Consider the following 18,516-nt stretch of genomic DNA (forward strand, 5'->3'; position numbering starts at 1 on the left):
TGTGTCCAAAAGCAGGAAGAATATTGCAGAGGCTGGAGCACAGCCACTTCTCTCTCACCTCCAGGCTGGCACACCTACTCCCTGTGCCTGGAGCGATCTTTCGCCCATGGTGGCTTAATTAGCTCCTACACATGCTTTATCTCTGTCCAAAGTCCCTTTCTATAGGAAGTTTTCCCTGAACCCTTGAAGCTATGCAGAAGCCCACCTTCTCCCCCGCCCCACCCCGCCCGACCTTGTGCTTGTCACCACAGTCTACCACTGGGCATGTATCACTCTGTAATCACTGGTGTTGGCATGCTCGTCGTTGCTTCCATCCTTCATTGCATCCTGGAGTCTAGCACTCAGTCTGGCTGATGTTTTTGCACCCAGTAAGCATTTGTTAATGAAACGTATAATCTCAAAACTTTAGATTTTCCTTTGTTGAAGACCAGAGAATAATAATCAAAGAGAAGAAAAGCCAGGGAAGTGATAGGAACCGAAATCCTACACATTCTAACAAAGATGAACTGAATATAAAAATCTTCTCAGGGATATATGCGAGGGCACTGCTAGTATATGCCTAAATGCAACTGGTCCTCAAGAACAAACTTTTGGGGTTTTGGAAAAGGAAAACTATATGTTATCTATGGGAAATGTTCTGCAAGCAGCTCTTACATCCTAGAGATGCTCATGGAATATGAAAGGATAGGAACCATATGGGAGGAGAGCTAAATTAGCCATTCTCAGTTTAGAGATCGATCATCCAATTTGGTTTATGCCAAGTTTTGAATTTGCTCTAACGTTGATTTTGGAAGCTTCTGCTATTGCTTCAATTTCCAGGTGGCAAAGGGCTACAAAATACAGACTTTCCTGCCTCCCACTTCATTAAGATGTATAGCTACTTCTCATGTACTAAAACTTGCTCTGGACTCACTCCACAGTGTTCCTTTTTTCTATATCCCTATTTGTTGCAAGGCTGACTTAGGTTGGTTCCCTAAAATTATGTTACTAGTAGTCACAATTTTTCCCAGGTGAAATTAATTCTATATCCCAATGAGACAGAATGCAGTAGATGAATAAGTGTCAAATATTTATTGGTCATCTATGTGTGAGGCTCTGCTCGAGGCTTGGAAATACAATGAAGAAACAGAAGCTTAGCCCTAGGAGCAGCTTAGTTCTTTGTTTCCTCCACCCTGACTTAGTTACAATAGATTTCCCTAGAAAAATAGCCAAAAAGTGTTCTTGGAATAAAGCAGAGTACAGAGAGTGGCACATTTAATAAGAGGTCAGAAAAATGTCTGAAAAAATAATTAGGAAGTATAAGGAAAAATTAACCTTAAAAATAAGAGACAATTCTGTTGAAGATAGGGAAGTGACTTCTACTTTTCTTAGAGCATTTTCTTTAGAAATTTGATCATGGTAAGTCCTTTCTCTGCTCTTTGAAAAGTATATGCATCCTTTTGAAAACTCCACGGGCCTTTTGTGATCTTTATGAGCCAGGAATGTCTTTCTCAAGGACCTGGGAGCCATCTTTTATGGAATGTGAACAAGAAGGAAGATAAAGCGTTATCTCCCAGTTTCCATGGGAAGGAAGGTAGGAGCCTAACTGAGGTGGGTGCCTTGTTCCAATTTGCAAAGCTACCTCCTCTGATAAAGATAGGAGGTTTGTTTTCCCTCCAGGTAAAGCCAATATGCTAACAACACATGTAGACACTCCAATTACCAGGGAAACTTAGGGTGAACTATGTGCGATAAAGTTGCTGCCAAGTTCTTACTTGAGGACTTACTAGTCATTGTTTATCTTGAAAATATGTGTGTCATTGGTTGTATCTGCTTGACTGGAAAGGGATGAAGTTCTTTTTTGTCTTTGCAGTCTCTCAGTGCATTGTCTTGATGTTCTGGTTTAATGCTTATCTACACTAATAAAAGAGAAAGATGCAAATTGACCATACCTTTGTGATGCCCACCAGCCAATCAGGAGTGAGTATGCAAATTAAACTGGCAAAGATGGCAGGTTAATTTGCATATGCAAGTGCCAAGCAGCTGGGGGTGGGGCAGGATGCTTGCGTCGTCGCCATGGCTACAATGCAGGAGTTCTACACTGCCCCAGCTGCTCCGGGCCTCTGGGCCTCTGGGCCTCCGGGCAGCATGGGAAGGTGGAAAGGCAGCTCTGGTCACAGCGAAGGCGGTGCTGACAGCCAGAGGAAGAAAGGCCCATTCTTGTACGAATTTTCATGCATCGGGCCTCTAGTTCAATAATAAAACTGTTCTCTTTCTCTACTACCTTTATGGAAAGGATTTCTGAGTTTGGAGATTTTATTTTAAATTATATTTTCTGAACAGAAGATATTAATAGCAGTTGTCTCTGGAGGGTGAAATCCCAGCTATTTTATATTTATATCTATAAATACTATATACTTTATATGTATATGTTTATAAATATTTACTTATGTTTACATTCAAGGGATAAACAAATAAAATCTATCAGTCCTAAACATATTTGAATATATTTCAAAGTAATTTTTTGTAATTCTGTGCTTCAGTCATGAAAATATATAAGAAATTTTATATTCATTTTAATAAGAAATTTTTCTGAATATAATGAGTCATTTATATTATTTTTCAACTTTTTGCTCTTTGAAAATCTTTGGTTTAAAGATTCAGAATTACCATTAGGAAAACATAGGAAACTAACTAAATAACCCTTGTATTCAGTCTTCACTGACTCATAAAATAGGAAGGCCAGCTTAAAATAACTGCAATGGTATTTTGCCTAAAAGTTGAAAATGTTTAAATGAGTTTTGTGTGACAACACAAACTATGGCCTAATCTTAGATGTTTTCTTAACCATCTAATAATCTTTCTTTTTTATTTTGCTAAAATATATATTTCACGTAGTAGAGCACTCCAGAGAAAAGAACACAGAGAGATAAAGAAGTTCCAGAAAAGGGAAGAACACTACACAAAGATATAAAACCCATAAGTGTGAGCACAGACAGAGGAGGAACAGCCAGATGTTCTCAGCTTGAGCTGCCAAAGGACTTGACCAATCCATTCAAGGTGCTCCCAGAGGGTTACTTATGAGGCTGGGCTAGAGAATCTATACAATTTTAAGAATACTCATTAGTATCTGGTTTTACTACTAGATAAATTTTGCTGTGATTATTTGATCAGAATGCTATTCTACAGCCACACTTTGTTTTTTTAATTCTATACTAAATGATAGTTCCAGGGAAATAAGTTCTGAGTTTTTAGATCATTTAACTGCACTCTGCTCAGCCTCTACAATGAGGTATACTCTACTGATGATTTAGCATAGGGAAAGTTTTCCCAGGACACAGATCTTAGCTAAACTCTTGAAAATATACAGTTGATAGAAAGTCCTTGTCTATAATATGCATTCAAGCAAGTCAACTCCTTCTAAATCCTTCTGTGAGACTCGTACAATCTGGGATCCAGTTAAGATGCTGCCAAATAATAATCACTTAGGTTTGCAGTGAACTTGTTCAAACAGCTCTCCTACGACCTTTATTTGAACCATGAACAATTAAGTGGGGCATCATTACAAACTTTTGACAAATAGCAAAACTGAAATATAGAGTATGGCAGACTGGTGAGCCTGAGTGTTAGTGATGTCCACAAAGCCTGGCTTAAGCGCTCTCTGCTCTGATCAGATGTCTGGGACATCCTCTCCCTGCAACTCAGCCAAGCAGAGGCCTTACATTCTGCCTGGTGAAAACCCAAAGCTGTGGTCCTTACCCAACTACCTTACCCTTCTTAGCTAAGTGAGTTGAAACCTTTTGTTTCAATATACTTGTTTTAAAATTTTAATGCAATATAGGTACGCAGTATACAATGAGTGGTGAATGTCTCCGGCCTCTTTTGGCCTTCCATAGTCTCTTCCTTGGTGGTAACCACTGCCAACAGGTTGGTATGTATCCTTCTAGGCCTTTTGTCTATGTTCATATACAGGTTTTTACAGAAATGAGATAATTCTATACATAGAGTTCTGGAACTTGCTTTTTCACACCTAAGTTGGAAACGATAAGTGAACAGTGTGTTTAATATAAGGAGTGATGAATCAAAGAGGAAAATACAATATGTTACTGTAAAAACATATTTTAGATTTTAGAAGAAAAAGGATGCCTGGATGAGCCAGAAACCAGTCATTGTTCTACGTGGATTTAAATTTTCTTTCTGAGATACATTTAGCCTACTTTCTCCTAGTATAAGAGAGCTAAAACATTAAATCCAAGAATGTCCAAAAATAAATGCCAAACATAAAACCACCATGCACACAACCTTCTATTATGGCTCTTTAGTTTGCCATAAGTGGCATCTTCTAGTTTATATATTTGTTGGACTGGAAATACTGTTTAGGCAGGATATTCTATTTATGACAACAGAATCAACTCAGTACTTAAAGCCTCCTTCCTTCTGAATTGTTCAGCCAAGTGTCTAAGAATGACACCTGTGTGGCCTTTTTTACTTATATCCAATGCAACCCTTTAACTAAAACTTTACAAGTATCCAGGTTTTAAGAACTTGAAAAATATCAAAAAAAATTTTTCAATTTCAAGTTGCTCTGAAATATGGTAAAAAAACAACAACAAAAAAACAACACAAAACAGAATATTTTTCAAATCCAGGAAATAAATACTACATTTTTTTATTTTTACAATAATTTTTTATTGATTTTTATCTTATTTTTATTTTTTATATATTTTTAAGTGAATTCATAGAGGAAGGGAGAGGGAGAGAGAGATAGAAACATCAATGATAAGAGAGAATCATTGATCAGCTGCCTCCTACATGCCCCACACTGGGGATCAAGCCCGCAACCTGGGCATGTGCCCTGACTGGGAATCGAACTATGACCTCCTGGTTCATAGATCGACGCTCAACCACTGAACCATGCTGGCTGGGCAATAAATTTTTATTGATTTTAGAGAAAGAGGAAGAGCGAGGGAGACAGAGAGGGGAAAAAAGTTGATGTGAGAGAGAAACATTGATTGGCCACACGGAGATTGAACCTGCAACCTGGGCAAGTTCCCTGGCCAGGAACAGAGCTGGCAACCTTTTGGTGCCTAGGATGATGCTTCAGTCAACTGAGCCACACCAGACAGGGCAATAAGACTCCATTTCAATAGTGATACTCCTCAGAATGCAGCAGTGAAAGCCCATCTATTGCTTGAAGTTGCAAAGTTCTAATACCTCAAACGGAGGATCCGAACATTTCCCATGATGATCGTGGGTTATGTGTTCAATATATCAAAAAAAAAGAAAGACCAAGTAACTTAGTTTTTATTTTTATTGAATTGTCTTTGTTCAGGTATTGTCATAGAAAATTTTAGGTTACTAGGAAGAAGGAAATTCACCTTCTGAAGCCCTTTAATGAAATGCAGTTACTAAGGAAAGAACTAAATTACTAAGGATTTTAGTGCTGACATTCCCAGGTTTAACATTCACTATTTTGTCTCAATGACTAACACGCCTTGCTCACTTTCCTATAATAACTTTAAAAACGGGACTGTCAACTGTATTTACCAACCCTGTCATTTCTCAACATAATGATAGCAAACATCCTATAGAGTTGTTTTTAACCTATATAAAAATACAGCTGAAAGAGTACTACCTTCTCTTCTTCCACCCTCTATTTCTCCACCCAGCGGGTAGCCAGCAGAGATTGCCACTGTTTTTTCACATATAATAACTGTGTAATCTTTCATAAACAACCTTAGCCTGATGCAATTCCTTTTCAGTAATATTTTAAATGGCTATGGTACAGCAATGAGCTCTCCTACAGATAAATGTCATGATGTTCCCAGTAATTTTTAATAGAATTCTGTATGTACAAATATTCAAAGGCAAAACCTTTCTACTGAGATAGCAACTAATCTGACACATTTCAATGATAACACAATACAAGAAAGAACAGAACTATATAGCTCACCAAGATAAACTGTTCTGGATGAAATTAGCATCAAGTGTAGTCAAAACCAATTTACTTCAGCCGTTCATCAATCAGTTAAAGTTAAGAATCTTAAGACTTTCATCTAGGGAGTATAGTTTTTCACTTTCTAGGTGTAACAGTAAGCATAGAAATTGAAAATACTATCAACCTTTAACTACTTGTGTTAACAATAAAAAGAGATAATAAACTTTATAGTGAATAATCCACAGTATAAATGCTTGGTTAGGTGTAATTTGCTTGAGAGAGACACATCCATTTGGATAAAGACTTTCATTTGCTTTATTTTTAACACTTTAGGAATTCAGAAAAAAAAAAGCAATCTGTAGTCAGTTGGAGCTAAGCAGTTGTAAAATGTCCTCATCTGAAACGTTCCCTTTTGAGACCTATACCACTTCCCCACACAGAAAATGGCATTTTTTTAATGAGTCTATGCCTTTGATCAGCAGATTGTCTCCTAAAGGAGCAGGAGCCAACAGGCCCTAAGTTATAAGCAAGATGATGCAACTTGAACGTAAAGCAAAGAACTGGGGGAGCATTTGAGATCTCGCTCCCTGGCATATGTTATCAGTTTGGCTCAAAAAAAGCTCTTACAACATTCTCTACAGGTTTGGATGTTTCTTACATTGACATTTACCTGGCGTAGTCAGCAGGACTCCAAAGAAGCCTACCCAGGATCACCCCAGAGACCCGGACCTGGTGCCAGGTACAAGCAGGGGCCATTGTGCCCTACTGGCCCCCAGCTTAGTATTGGGTGAACTGGGGTGAGTTTCATTGGGATTTCAGGCCTCCGTGCTTTGAGTAGCAGACCATGACTTTATTTGGACTATTCTTAGAAAATCCTTGGGGTGAGATAACCAAGGGAAAGGAAAAAAAAAATAGGTTGTAGTTTTTAATTCTAGATTTTGAATCGTACACTTACTCAGAATCCGAACAAATATTTGCTGGTTAAATGAGAGACTGAACTTTCTTTAGCTCTGAGAGAGAACGTTTGCTTCCCCAACCAGAATAGCCAATGGGGTGACAACAGTTGTTTCAAACCCCATATCTGGAGTGGCAGACATGGGCATCAGGAGTTGTCTAGTGCAGTTATGCATAGTTGATTCCAGAGAAGCCAGTGGGAGCCCTGGGGAGAAGGGAAGGGCACCCTGGAATGGGTTCACCCCGAGAGAGGGACCCATGCCTGGGAAGCACCACAGTTCCAACACACCCGGTAAGCTCTGTGGCCCTTTCTCTACTATTCTTAGGAAACTAAGAATCTTTGTGGAGTTTCCTGAGAAAAATTTGCCCCTAGGGCACAAAGTACTCCTATACAGAGATACACAGCATTAGGCTCATCTAGAGATGTGCACATAAAGGCTGGTACTCCCTAGAAGTTTGTTCAGACTCCACAGATCTCAAAATTAACAAGGGAAATGGAGCCTCCCACTCCAGCAAGGCCCACCACAGTCTCCCATTAATATAAAGATGGCCAAGATGAGGATTCCTTGATACTTCTAAATTAATTTTTGTGCACACAATTAGAAAAAGCTAGCTATAAAATTAAACATTTCATTGGTCTCCAGAAGCTTCATAAAAGAGTGTTTAGAGAAATAGATCAACCTATTATGTCATTTAGATGTCAAAACAATTCTTTAAGGTGTTAAAAATGGCTGTCCTTATTTTAAAAGGGGAAGGTCAGTTAGAACTTGACTCGTCAAGGGCAGATATAAATCATAAAAAGCCTCGAAAACAAAATTTGAATCCAACTGTTCTCTGTGTGTGTCTATCTGGGTATGCATATAGATGTATTTTATAAATATGCGATAATTTTCTACCTCCAGATGGTATTGTCAAAATTAATTTAAAGGCAAGCACTAGTAAGGATTGAGCATTCTACAATTTTCAGAAATATAGAAACTAACTCAATGCTTTTCAATTCCTGTGATCTAAGATTAATCCTTAGTAAATAAAAGCTAGCTTAAGTCGATGGTTTAGTAAAATAAATACATAAATACATCAATAAATAAATATCAATAAATAAGAGAGAGCAAGAGAGAGCAAAGAGCTGTGCATTGTTTATGCTAAGACCCCTCCACTCTACAGAGGCCAGGTCTATACACAATTAGCCCATTAAAGGGAGAGCTTTGTGGCTTCCTTTTAAGACAATAGGATATACACAGTGGTATCTGCATTGGTAAATAATAAACCCAACGTTAGAAGTGTTGTCTTCTCCTGACCTGGTGAGGCAAACCCAGCTGCTCAGGGACCCTGGTCTGCTGGAAAACACACAACACTACACTCTATCAGTCAACACACATTGGTGCTTGGTGAGAACTGTAACCCTCTCTCTCCTTAGGCCGTTTTCTGATTCTAGGTTTAGGAAGAATGGAGGACACATTAAAGCTTGTTTTTCCATTTAAGTCATACTTGGTGAATATCTGAGCTCTCTCTTTAAAGATTTATTGTCTAGAGGAAAATAACTTACTTTTAGCTCCATCTCTAAAACTAGGTGGTTGTTAAGAAACTAAACCCAGATGATTTTTATCTATGAACATGTCTCTCTGTATCAAGTTTCCTAAAAAGGCTATCTATGTCACTTTTTATCCACAGCAAAAACTATCCAAACAGAGTGCTGAACTTTTAAAAATTGGCTGTGATATTCTTGGCAGTTAAAAATAGGAAATATAAATGTAACCAGCCAAAGCAGGTAGAAATTTAATCCTCATGAAAAACTTCTTGGAGAAAGTTTATCCTGCAATCAGCATTCCCTAATACCTACCAGTGATATCCAAATAAATCCTTTTTAAAAGGTATCCTGGATTAAATCCCCAAATAGTGACATCAGCAAATATTTTCCAGGAGAACAAAAGGGCTGCCCATCATGATGCTATCTTCCGTGGTTATAAATGCACTCCAAGTATTCAGACTTTTTCATAATTATTAGGAAGGCAAAAATGTGCTGTCACTTTTATAAAAAAAAAACTAGGATTTTGATTTTGGAGAAAAAGAAAGACAAAATGAGTTATAGTGGTCAGATATAAAGTTACAAAGCACAAAAAGCTTTGAAAATAGAACAATACAAGACTTTTTACATCAGTTACTGGTAATAAACTTACAGCCTGGAGCTGTTCTTTGCAAATATCTTTTCCCATTCGGTTGGGTGCCTTTTTATTTTGTTGGGAGTTTCTTTTGCTGTGCAGAAGCTTTTTAATCTGATATGATCATATTCATTTATTTTTGCCTTTATTTCCCTTGTCTTTGGGGTCAAATTCATAATATCTTCTCTAGGATCAAGGTCCGTAAGTTAGTACCTATGTCTGCTATGTAATTTATTTTTTTCAGGTCTTATATCTAGGTCTTTGATCTATTTTGAGTTAATTTTTGTATTGGGAACAATCAATAGTTTAGTTTCATTCTTTTGCATGTGAATTTCCAATTTTCCCAGCACCATTTATTAAAGAGGCTTTCTTTTCTCCTTTGTGTTTTTTTGGCTCCTTTGTCAAAAAATATTTGCAAATATACATATGAGCTTATCTCTGGACTCTCTGCTCAGACAAGGGGTTAATATCTAACATATATAAAGAACTCCTGTAATCCCACCAAACAACCCAATTAAAAAATGAGCAGAGAACCTGAACAGACACTTCTCCCAAGAAGACATACAAATGAACAACAGATATGTGAAAAGATGCTCAACTTCACTAGCTTTTAGGGAAATGCAAATCAAAACTACAATGAGATACCACCTCACACCTGTCAGAATGGCTATTATCAACAAGACAAGTAGTAACAAATGTTGGAGAGGCTATGGAGAAAAAGAAACCTTCATTCACTGCTGGTGGGAATGTACACTGGTATAGCCACAATGGAAACAATATGCTAGCTCCTCAAAATATTAACAATATAGTTACCATATGACTTTAGCAAGCCCTATTCTGGATATCTACCTGAAAATTTTGAAAACATTTATTGGCAAAGATATACTATGCTCCCCTTTAGTCATTACAGCATTATTTATGGTGGCCAAGACATGGAAACAACCAAAGTGTCATTCAATAGATGATTGGATAAAGCAGATGTGGTACATCTAATGGACCACACTACTCAGCCGTAACAAAAGATAAAATACTGCCATTTGCAACAACATGGTTGGACCTTAAGAATATCATGTTAAGTGAAATAAGTCAAACAGAAAAAGTTAAGAACCATATCATTTCACTCATATGTGGGATATAAAATTCAAAGCAACAAATGAACAAACAAGAAAAACAAACAATAACTCATAGACACAGACAACAGTATGGTGATTATAGGAGGGAAGAGAGGTGGGGGAGTTGTAAAGGATAAAGGGGGTCAAATATATGGTGATAAAAGATTATTTGACTTTGGGTGGTGGGCACAGTGCAATATACAGACCATATATCATAGAAATGTACACTTAAAACCTATATAATCTTACTAACCAATGTCACCCCAATAAATACTATTATGAAATAAAATTACAACCCAACTCATAGTACAAATAAAAACAGACATGAAAAATTTATCTTTTATATCAGTATATATATATTACTTTCTATCTAAAACCAACTTTCTGTAAAAATAATTGTAAATGACATGTATCTTTAAAGAATATAACATGATGCCAAAAATGATTTAGGAGACGCATTTTGGCTTTTCTTTATTATAAGCAAATTAATTTTTGAGGAATTCCCTAAATAATTCATTAAAAGTAACAATATTCTCAGGTCAGAAATATATTTGAATAATCAAGAAATATATTTGAATAGTCAAGACTTTCAAATGTTTCAAAAGTAGAAAAACATGTTAGCAGTTATTTTCTACAAATTTTTTATCTCTTCCTTTGGATTTATCTTGGTATTTACTCTTGTTTGATGGTTGTTTTATTGTTAATAATTTTTTTTGTATATATTTTATTGATTTTTTACAGAGAGGAAGGGAGAGAGATAGAGAGTCAGAAACATCGATGAGAGAGAAACATCGATCAGCTGCCTCCTGCACATCTCCTACTGGGGATATGCCCGCAACCCAGGTACATGCCCTTGACCGGAATCGAACCTGGGACCTTTCAGACTGTAGGCCAACGCTCTATCCACTGAGCCAAACCGGTTTCGGCATTATTAATAATTTTTAACCTTAGTCTTGGTGCTATTTTAATAAGGTAAGACTAAGGGAAAATATTTTTCCTCTTATGCTTAAATACTTTACTTAAAAATCTTACTTTAAATACAATTTAAAGTAAAAAACGTTACCTTTATCTTTTACTCAAAATAACCTCTCTTAAAATCATTGTTTTATGAGTTTTATATAAAATAGAGAAGAAAGAATTGGTCCAGGGCCTGGAATCGAATCCAGAGAAAGACACAAATTTATTCAAATAGAATATAACATGTACAATTTTAATAAAAAGTGAAATTGTTTAGGAGAAACCAATGAATCACTCATTTTTTATATTAGTTATTCATGTCTATCATTTTTATTCACATAACCATTACCTCAAGTAGTATTTATTTATCATATATCCTTCCAAAACCCTAATTAAGACCCTGTTGTTTGGGATAATGTAAGAAATTAAGTAATCAGAAAACTACAAATTAAAAACGAGATTGTAATTTCTGTCAATCAAATTGACCAAATAAAAAAAAACAGTATTAGTAAAAATGTGGAAATATGAATTAACAAAATTTTTTGAAATTAATTGGATTACCTCTATTAATATTATAAACATTTAGACACTTTGATGTAATAAACCTTTTTTATTAAAGTTCAATATTCTGAAAAAATTGCTTAAGTAACTACAGTTTGGAAATGTTTACTTTCTTGGGTATGTAATAGCAAAACATTAAACAAAAGAAAGAATTGCAATTAAATAACTAAAAGTGGTGTAGAATCATGGATAATTTTTCCTTTAATATATTCCTCAAGATTTGAAATATTAAAGTTAAAAAACTGGTATTTCTTAGATATATGGTCATAATTAAAAATGGGTAAATTAAGGGCAAATCCTTCCATATAGTAATATCATACAGATCTATCTCGTACCTATCTGCCAGTAATTCACAGTATAGGTAAGCCTTAATTTGCTCATTTTTCTTGCTCTGATGAATATCTTGATTATTTTCCAAATTCTAATTTAACTTATTTCATTGAAGAGGTCATACAAATGGCTAATAGAAATAAAAATCTTGACTTCAGTGGTAATTAAACAAAACAACATAAAGCAAAATGTCACTTTTTAAGTTTAGTAAAGATTTAAAAATGACAATCACTAATCCCGGCTAGCATTCAGTGGGTTAGTCTGAAAACAGTTAGGCTATGTATATCAAGAATTTTGAAGGAAAGCATTTAATTATTTTTTGTACTCAGTAACTGCCATATCAAATATTCTTTAATAACCAAATGATAAAATTACAAATAAAGACTCATATCAATCTGTCTATTCATCTAGTGTTGCTTCTACAGTAGCTAAATATAAAAAAAATAATGAATGGTTAAAAATAAAACATGATGGTCAACAAGAATTATCACTGAAATGAGTAAATGCTCAAAAAATAATTTCCAGCATATTGGATGCATAACACTATATATAAAATATACAAACATAATATAATAAAAACTGGCCTAAAAGGAATATACAATTTTTTTAGTGGATAAGCCTGGAAGTACTTAAGAGTAATTTTTATATTCTTCTTTGTGCTTTAAACATATTTTCTAAGTTTTGTACAACAAATATTTACTACTTTTAAAGAAAGAATAGAAAAATAGAAAATGCACACCTATCTATAAAATCCATGGTGCTGTTGCCCTTCACCTATAAAATAAAGTTCAAATTGGCTATATTCATGTTAAAGCCCTTTCAATCTGATTCCATTTTATCCATCCAATTTTATTCTTTTTTCCCCTTTATATTGAATTTATTGGGTTGATATTTGTTAATGAAATTATATAGGTTTCAGGTGTGTAACTCAGTAACACATCATCTGTATAATGTATTGTATGTTCAACCACCCCAAGTCATCTCCTTCCATCACCACTTGGCCCCTCTTTACCCTCCTCTATCTCCCCCTATCCCTTTTCCCCTGGTAATTACTATGCTATTGTCTGTGTCTATGAGTTTGGGGTGGCTTTTTTTTAATCGCTTCACCTTTTCACTCAGCTCCCCAACCCCTCTCCACTCCTCTACCACTCAACACTGTCTCAGATGGTCGCCAGGCATGTCATGGCCCATCCAGATGCCGCCCATCAGGCCTGGAGCTTCTCCTCTGCCCTAGGGTTTCTGACCATGATGTCTGGTTGTAACCATGTGAAGCCACCTTCAGATATTCATGATGCTCTAAGCCAAGGTTGGCAATTCTAAAAAATCATTTTGGACCTAATTCCAATGAGTGCAGCACAGTAACTCAGAAGGAAAACCCCTCTGAGAGCAAAAATCCCATTAGTATTTGTTAAATGAATAAAAAAATCACTACTGTCATCATAACAATAGCAGTAACATTTCTTGAGAGCTTCCTGTTTATAAGAAGGCACTGCTCAAATTTCATTTATCTTAATGTCCAGAATACTCCTCCATTTCAAATATGAAAAAAATGAGCCTCAGGTAGTTTATGCATAGTTCCCAAGGAGATAAAGCCACTGTAGAACTGGGATTCACATCCAGCTCTATTTGATGCCAATATCTCCACACTAACAAATTTGCTTATGGGAAATCCACTAGAGATCATTTTGCATATAACATTTGTATTAGTTAATCTAAATGAATATCCATGTAGCTAAGTTAAAAAAGATAATCTGAGTACAAAGTTTCCTATTACATATAAAAATAGATAAAAAGCCAATAAAATTTTCTTCTGAAACTCATTATATGTTAATATGTTTACCTGTATAGGACCAGCCAATCTCTTCAACAAGTTTTCTCTGTTGTCTATAGTATCCATAAGCCCAATCTATAACCAAGAAAAAAAACAAGAATTAATGTATAGAAAAACATGAATAAATTAAAAAAAAAACACCCAAAACGTAAGATGGTCAAATTATCCATGCCATGAATGGTTCCTGATTATCCTTACCACATCACTTTCCCAATGTTTCCTCCCAATCCCAATCACTACCGTTATAGATTCCATTGTTGCTCTTTTTGTAGACAGTGTAAATTTTAGGAGGCAATAAGAGAGATGGGTGTCAGGCAGTTCAACTTTTCCTATCTTCAAATTTTTCTTCCCATTCCCTAAGTCTAATGCTTAAAATCCTATTGATTATTAGTAATACTTTTGGGTTTATAAAAACACAGGTTTTATCTGTAAATGCTTCTGGGAGACCCAGAGGTTACCATGCTCTGAAAGTTTGCTTCTTTTACAATACAAAGTTAAATAAGGTGCCTTGAAGAAAGTGGGAATGTAAATGTGTGTGTATTGGCTGGGAGAAAGGTTATGTTAGAGAGTGTAGGTAAACCTGTCCCTTGGAGAAACAGAGATGCCTGAGTTGGGTAGCACAATGGGAAGCTTAGGGCATCCTCAAAGCTTAGAGATGCCTCATGACTAGAAAGAAAGTCTCTAGATTTAGAACATGGGGAAGGAGGTATAGAAAAGAAAGTGGGTAAAAGCCTGTGATATTGTGATTTATAGTAAGAATATATATTTGGTCTCCATCACTGTTTCTGGCATAGAGCTCCTAAAACCTTGGAATTTCTTAATTGTAGAGAGCCATAAACGTGTCTTTTTTAGATTAATGAGGACACTCACCAACCAATGGTCCTGGGAACCACCTGATGTTAGAGGGTTGGAACTCTCAGTCCCTTTCTCGCCCATCCCCTGCGGAGTGGTGAGGAGCAGGAGGACGAACCAAGTGCCAGTGGTCAGTGTTTTAACCAACCATGCCTATGTAACGAAACCTCCATAAAAACTCAAAGAGGGTTTGGAAAACTTCCCAGTTGGAGACACTCCTGGTTGGTGAACATGTGGAGACTTGGGGACAGAGGCACACCTTGAGAAGGCATGGAAACTCTGAGCCCTTTCCCCATACCTGTCCTAGCTTCTCTTCCATCTGGCCGTCCATGGGTTATATTCTTTCATAATAATCTGGTGATCTAGTAAGTAAAAAGTTTTTCTAGGTTCTGTGAGTCACTCTAGCAAATTAATGCAACCGGAGGAGGTGGTCATTGGAACTCTAAACCTCAGCCAGTTGGTCAGAAGCACAGGTGAAAATATGGATTTGGAGACTGGTGTCTGAAGAGGTAGGGACAATCTTGTAGGACTAACCCTGTACGATCGGCTGCTCTCCCATGTAGATAGTGTCAGAATTGAGTAAAATTGTAGGACACCCAGTTGGTGTCCAAGAATTGTTGGTGTGGGAACCCCCCGGCCCCACAAGTAGAAATTGGTTCCAGAACCTTTTAAAATCAGTCTCACTCTGCAAAATTCAAAATTTTGCCTGGAGTCATGCCTGCACCCAGAAAATGGGGGTGTTTGGATGGATCCTGCTCCTCCTTGTGCCATTGTCCCTTACACCCAGACTGCACTATCATTAGTACTCTGTGGGTCAAATAAATCCTTTCAAATAAATCAGGTTCCAAACCCTGATAAGTGTTGACAAAACTGTTTCTGTAGAAATGGCTACAAATAGTTTACAAGAGAACTTATAGAATGTTATTCAGAAATTGAGGATCTGTCAATAAAGCCTTCATTGGAATGCAAGGATTTATTTATATTGTACCATACCATACCATTCCATATTATTCCATACCATACCATACCATACCATACCATACCATACCATATTATTCCATCCCATTCCATACCATACCATTCCATACCATTCCATACCATTCCATACCATACCATTCCATACCATTCCATACCATTCCATACCATACCATACCATTCCATACCATACCATTCCATACCATACCATACCATTCCATACCATACCATTCCATACCATTCCATGCCATTCCATGCCATACCATGCCATGCCATGCCATGCCATTCCATTCCATACCATACCATACCATACCATACCATACCATACCATACCATACCATTCCATACCATACCATATTATTCCATACCACACCATACCACACCATACCATTGCATATCATACCATTCCATATTATCCCATTCCATACCATACCATACCTCCATACCATAACATTCCATACCATACCATACCATACCATACCATACCATACCATACCATACCATATTATTCCATACCACACCATACCATACCATACCATACCATACCATACCATACCATACCATACCATATTATTCCATACCATACCATACCATACCATACGATAACATTCCATACCATACCATTCCATATTATTCCATTCCATACCATACCATACCATTCCATACCATACCATATCACACCACACGATACCATACCATATCATATTATTCCATACCATACCATACCATTCCATATTATTCCATTCCATTCCATTCCATTCCATTCCATTCCATTCCATTCCATTCCATATAATTCCATACCACACCATACCATACCATTCCATACCATACCATACCATACCATTCCATACCATACCATATTATTCCATACCACACCATACCATACCATTCCATATCATACCATTCCATATTATCCCATTCCATACCATACCATACCTCCATACCATAACATTCCATACCATACCATACCATACCATACCATACCATACCATACCATACCATACAATTATTCCATACCACACCATACCATACCATACCATTCCATACCATACCATTCCATATTATTCCATTCCATACCATACCATACCATACCATACCATCCATACCATACCATACACCACACCATACCATACCATATCATATTATTCCATACCATACCATACCATACCATACCATTCCATACCATACCATACCATTCCATTCCATTCCATTCCATTCCATTCCATTCCATTCCATTCCATTCCATTCCATTCCATTCCATTCCATATTATTCCATACCACACCATTCCATACCATTCCATTCCATTCCATTCCATTCCATTCCATTCCATTCCATTCCATTCCATTCCATTCCACACTTATACTGATATTCTCAATAGCTAAGAAAAAAACTGTGTTTTTAAAATTCTCAATAAACAGTTGTTTTCTCTTTATTAACAGTTCCTAATTTCAGGGAAGCAAATATCTTAAGGACATTTCAGAAATTATTTTCCTTTTTCCTACATCACATACTCTCTGATTAGCTCAACATGGTAATAAATAATTGGTAAACTATTTTATAAAAACTGAAAAGCAGGCCAGCTATGAGAAATATACATTATGAATCCATAGGATAATAAAAATATACTTTGGAGAAATAAGGGTTTTGTTTTTATTTAAAAATTTTTATAACCATAAATACTAGAAAATATTCCATTGGCCATGTAGCACATTTCAACACTTACTTGTTTTTATAACAGCTTTATTAAAATGTAATTCACATATCATACAATTCACCCATTAAAGTGTGCAATTTAATAGCTGTTCGTATATTCACAGAGTTGTACATTCAGAGTACAATTTTAAAACATCTTCATTACTTTCCCTCAAAAAACATATAGCTGCCATTCCAAACCCAACACCCAAAACCCTCAGATCTAGGCAACCACTAATCTACTTTGTCGCTATAGATTTGGTATTCTAGACATTTCCTATAAATAGAATCACACAATCTATGGTCTTTTGTGACTGGCTTCTTTAATTTAGCATAATTAGTATTTCCAAAGTTCATCCATGTTGTAGCATGGATCGTTACTTCATTCCTTTTCATTGCCTTAAAAATACTCAGTGTATGGTGACCAAAATGGTCTTAAAGTTCCCCTCGGCTTGAATAAACTTTGGACTGGCTTCTTCTTGACTCTAGGCCCCTGACCTACCTTTTCGTAGAGTTTAGAAAACTCATGTGGTAAATTCTCTCTGTGTCCCTTTGAGATGTAAGTCTTTTTTCCTAGCCACGTGGCACTTTTACTATCAGAAATGTACTCTCAAGGACAGGGGAATCTTCTCTTTGAAATGTAATCATCAAAGGAAATAGCACCCTTATCTCCTGTTTCTATGAGAGGGTAGGAGCCTAACTTCATTGGGGTGCCTACTCCAAGTTGCAAAAACTACCCCTTTGCCATAAAGTTATGCACTTATTTTTCCTTTGAATAAAGCCAATTGGCAAACACAAATGGTGTATGATTTTCCCCTTACTGTCCTGCAGTACTTTTCCACTAGGGCTCATTCCAACTTTACCCCCTCTACTTCAATGGAGTTGAATTCAGACTTAATTATGGCTTCTTTCCCAACTGCAATAGCTTTGAATAAAGTCTTCCTTGCTGTTTAACCCTGTCTGGTACAATTTTTGTTTTGACAATGGATGTATCACATTTTATTTATCCATTCATCAACCGATGAATAGTTAGGTTGTTTCTTTTGGGGGGGGGGGGACTATTGTGAATAGAATTGATATTAACATGTATGTATGTATTTGTTTTTCTACTTAAAAATTAAATATTAGGTTCCTACTTCATTTATCAAATAGAGTTATCCCATAGTATGGTGGTC

At 36.3% G+C, this 18,516-nt stretch overlaps 1 protein-coding gene across 4 annotated transcripts in view; it reads right to left on the reverse strand.

The window, feature by feature from the left end:
• PTPRZ1 (protein tyrosine phosphatase receptor type Z1) overlaps window positions 1–18,516 on the reverse strand; it is a 181,472-nt gene that overhangs the window by 109,542 nt on the left and 53,414 nt on the right. For all 4 annotated transcript variants that reach the window (XM_036328840.1, XM_036328839.1, XM_036328843.1 and 1 more), the window contains exon 2: window positions 13,831–13,896. In XM_036328840.1, coding sequence (XP_036184733.1) covers window positions 13,831–13,896 — 66 coding nt within the window. The remainder of the gene's footprint in view (window positions 1–13,830; window positions 13,897–18,516) is intronic.

The sequence above is a fragment of the Myotis myotis genome, unplaced genomic scaffold (genome assembly GCF_014108235.1).
Source record: "Myotis myotis isolate mMyoMyo1 unplaced genomic scaffold, mMyoMyo1.p scaffold_m19_p_11, whole genome shotgun sequence".
Taxonomy (NCBI): domain Eukaryota; kingdom Metazoa; phylum Chordata; class Mammalia; order Chiroptera; family Vespertilionidae; genus Myotis; species Myotis myotis.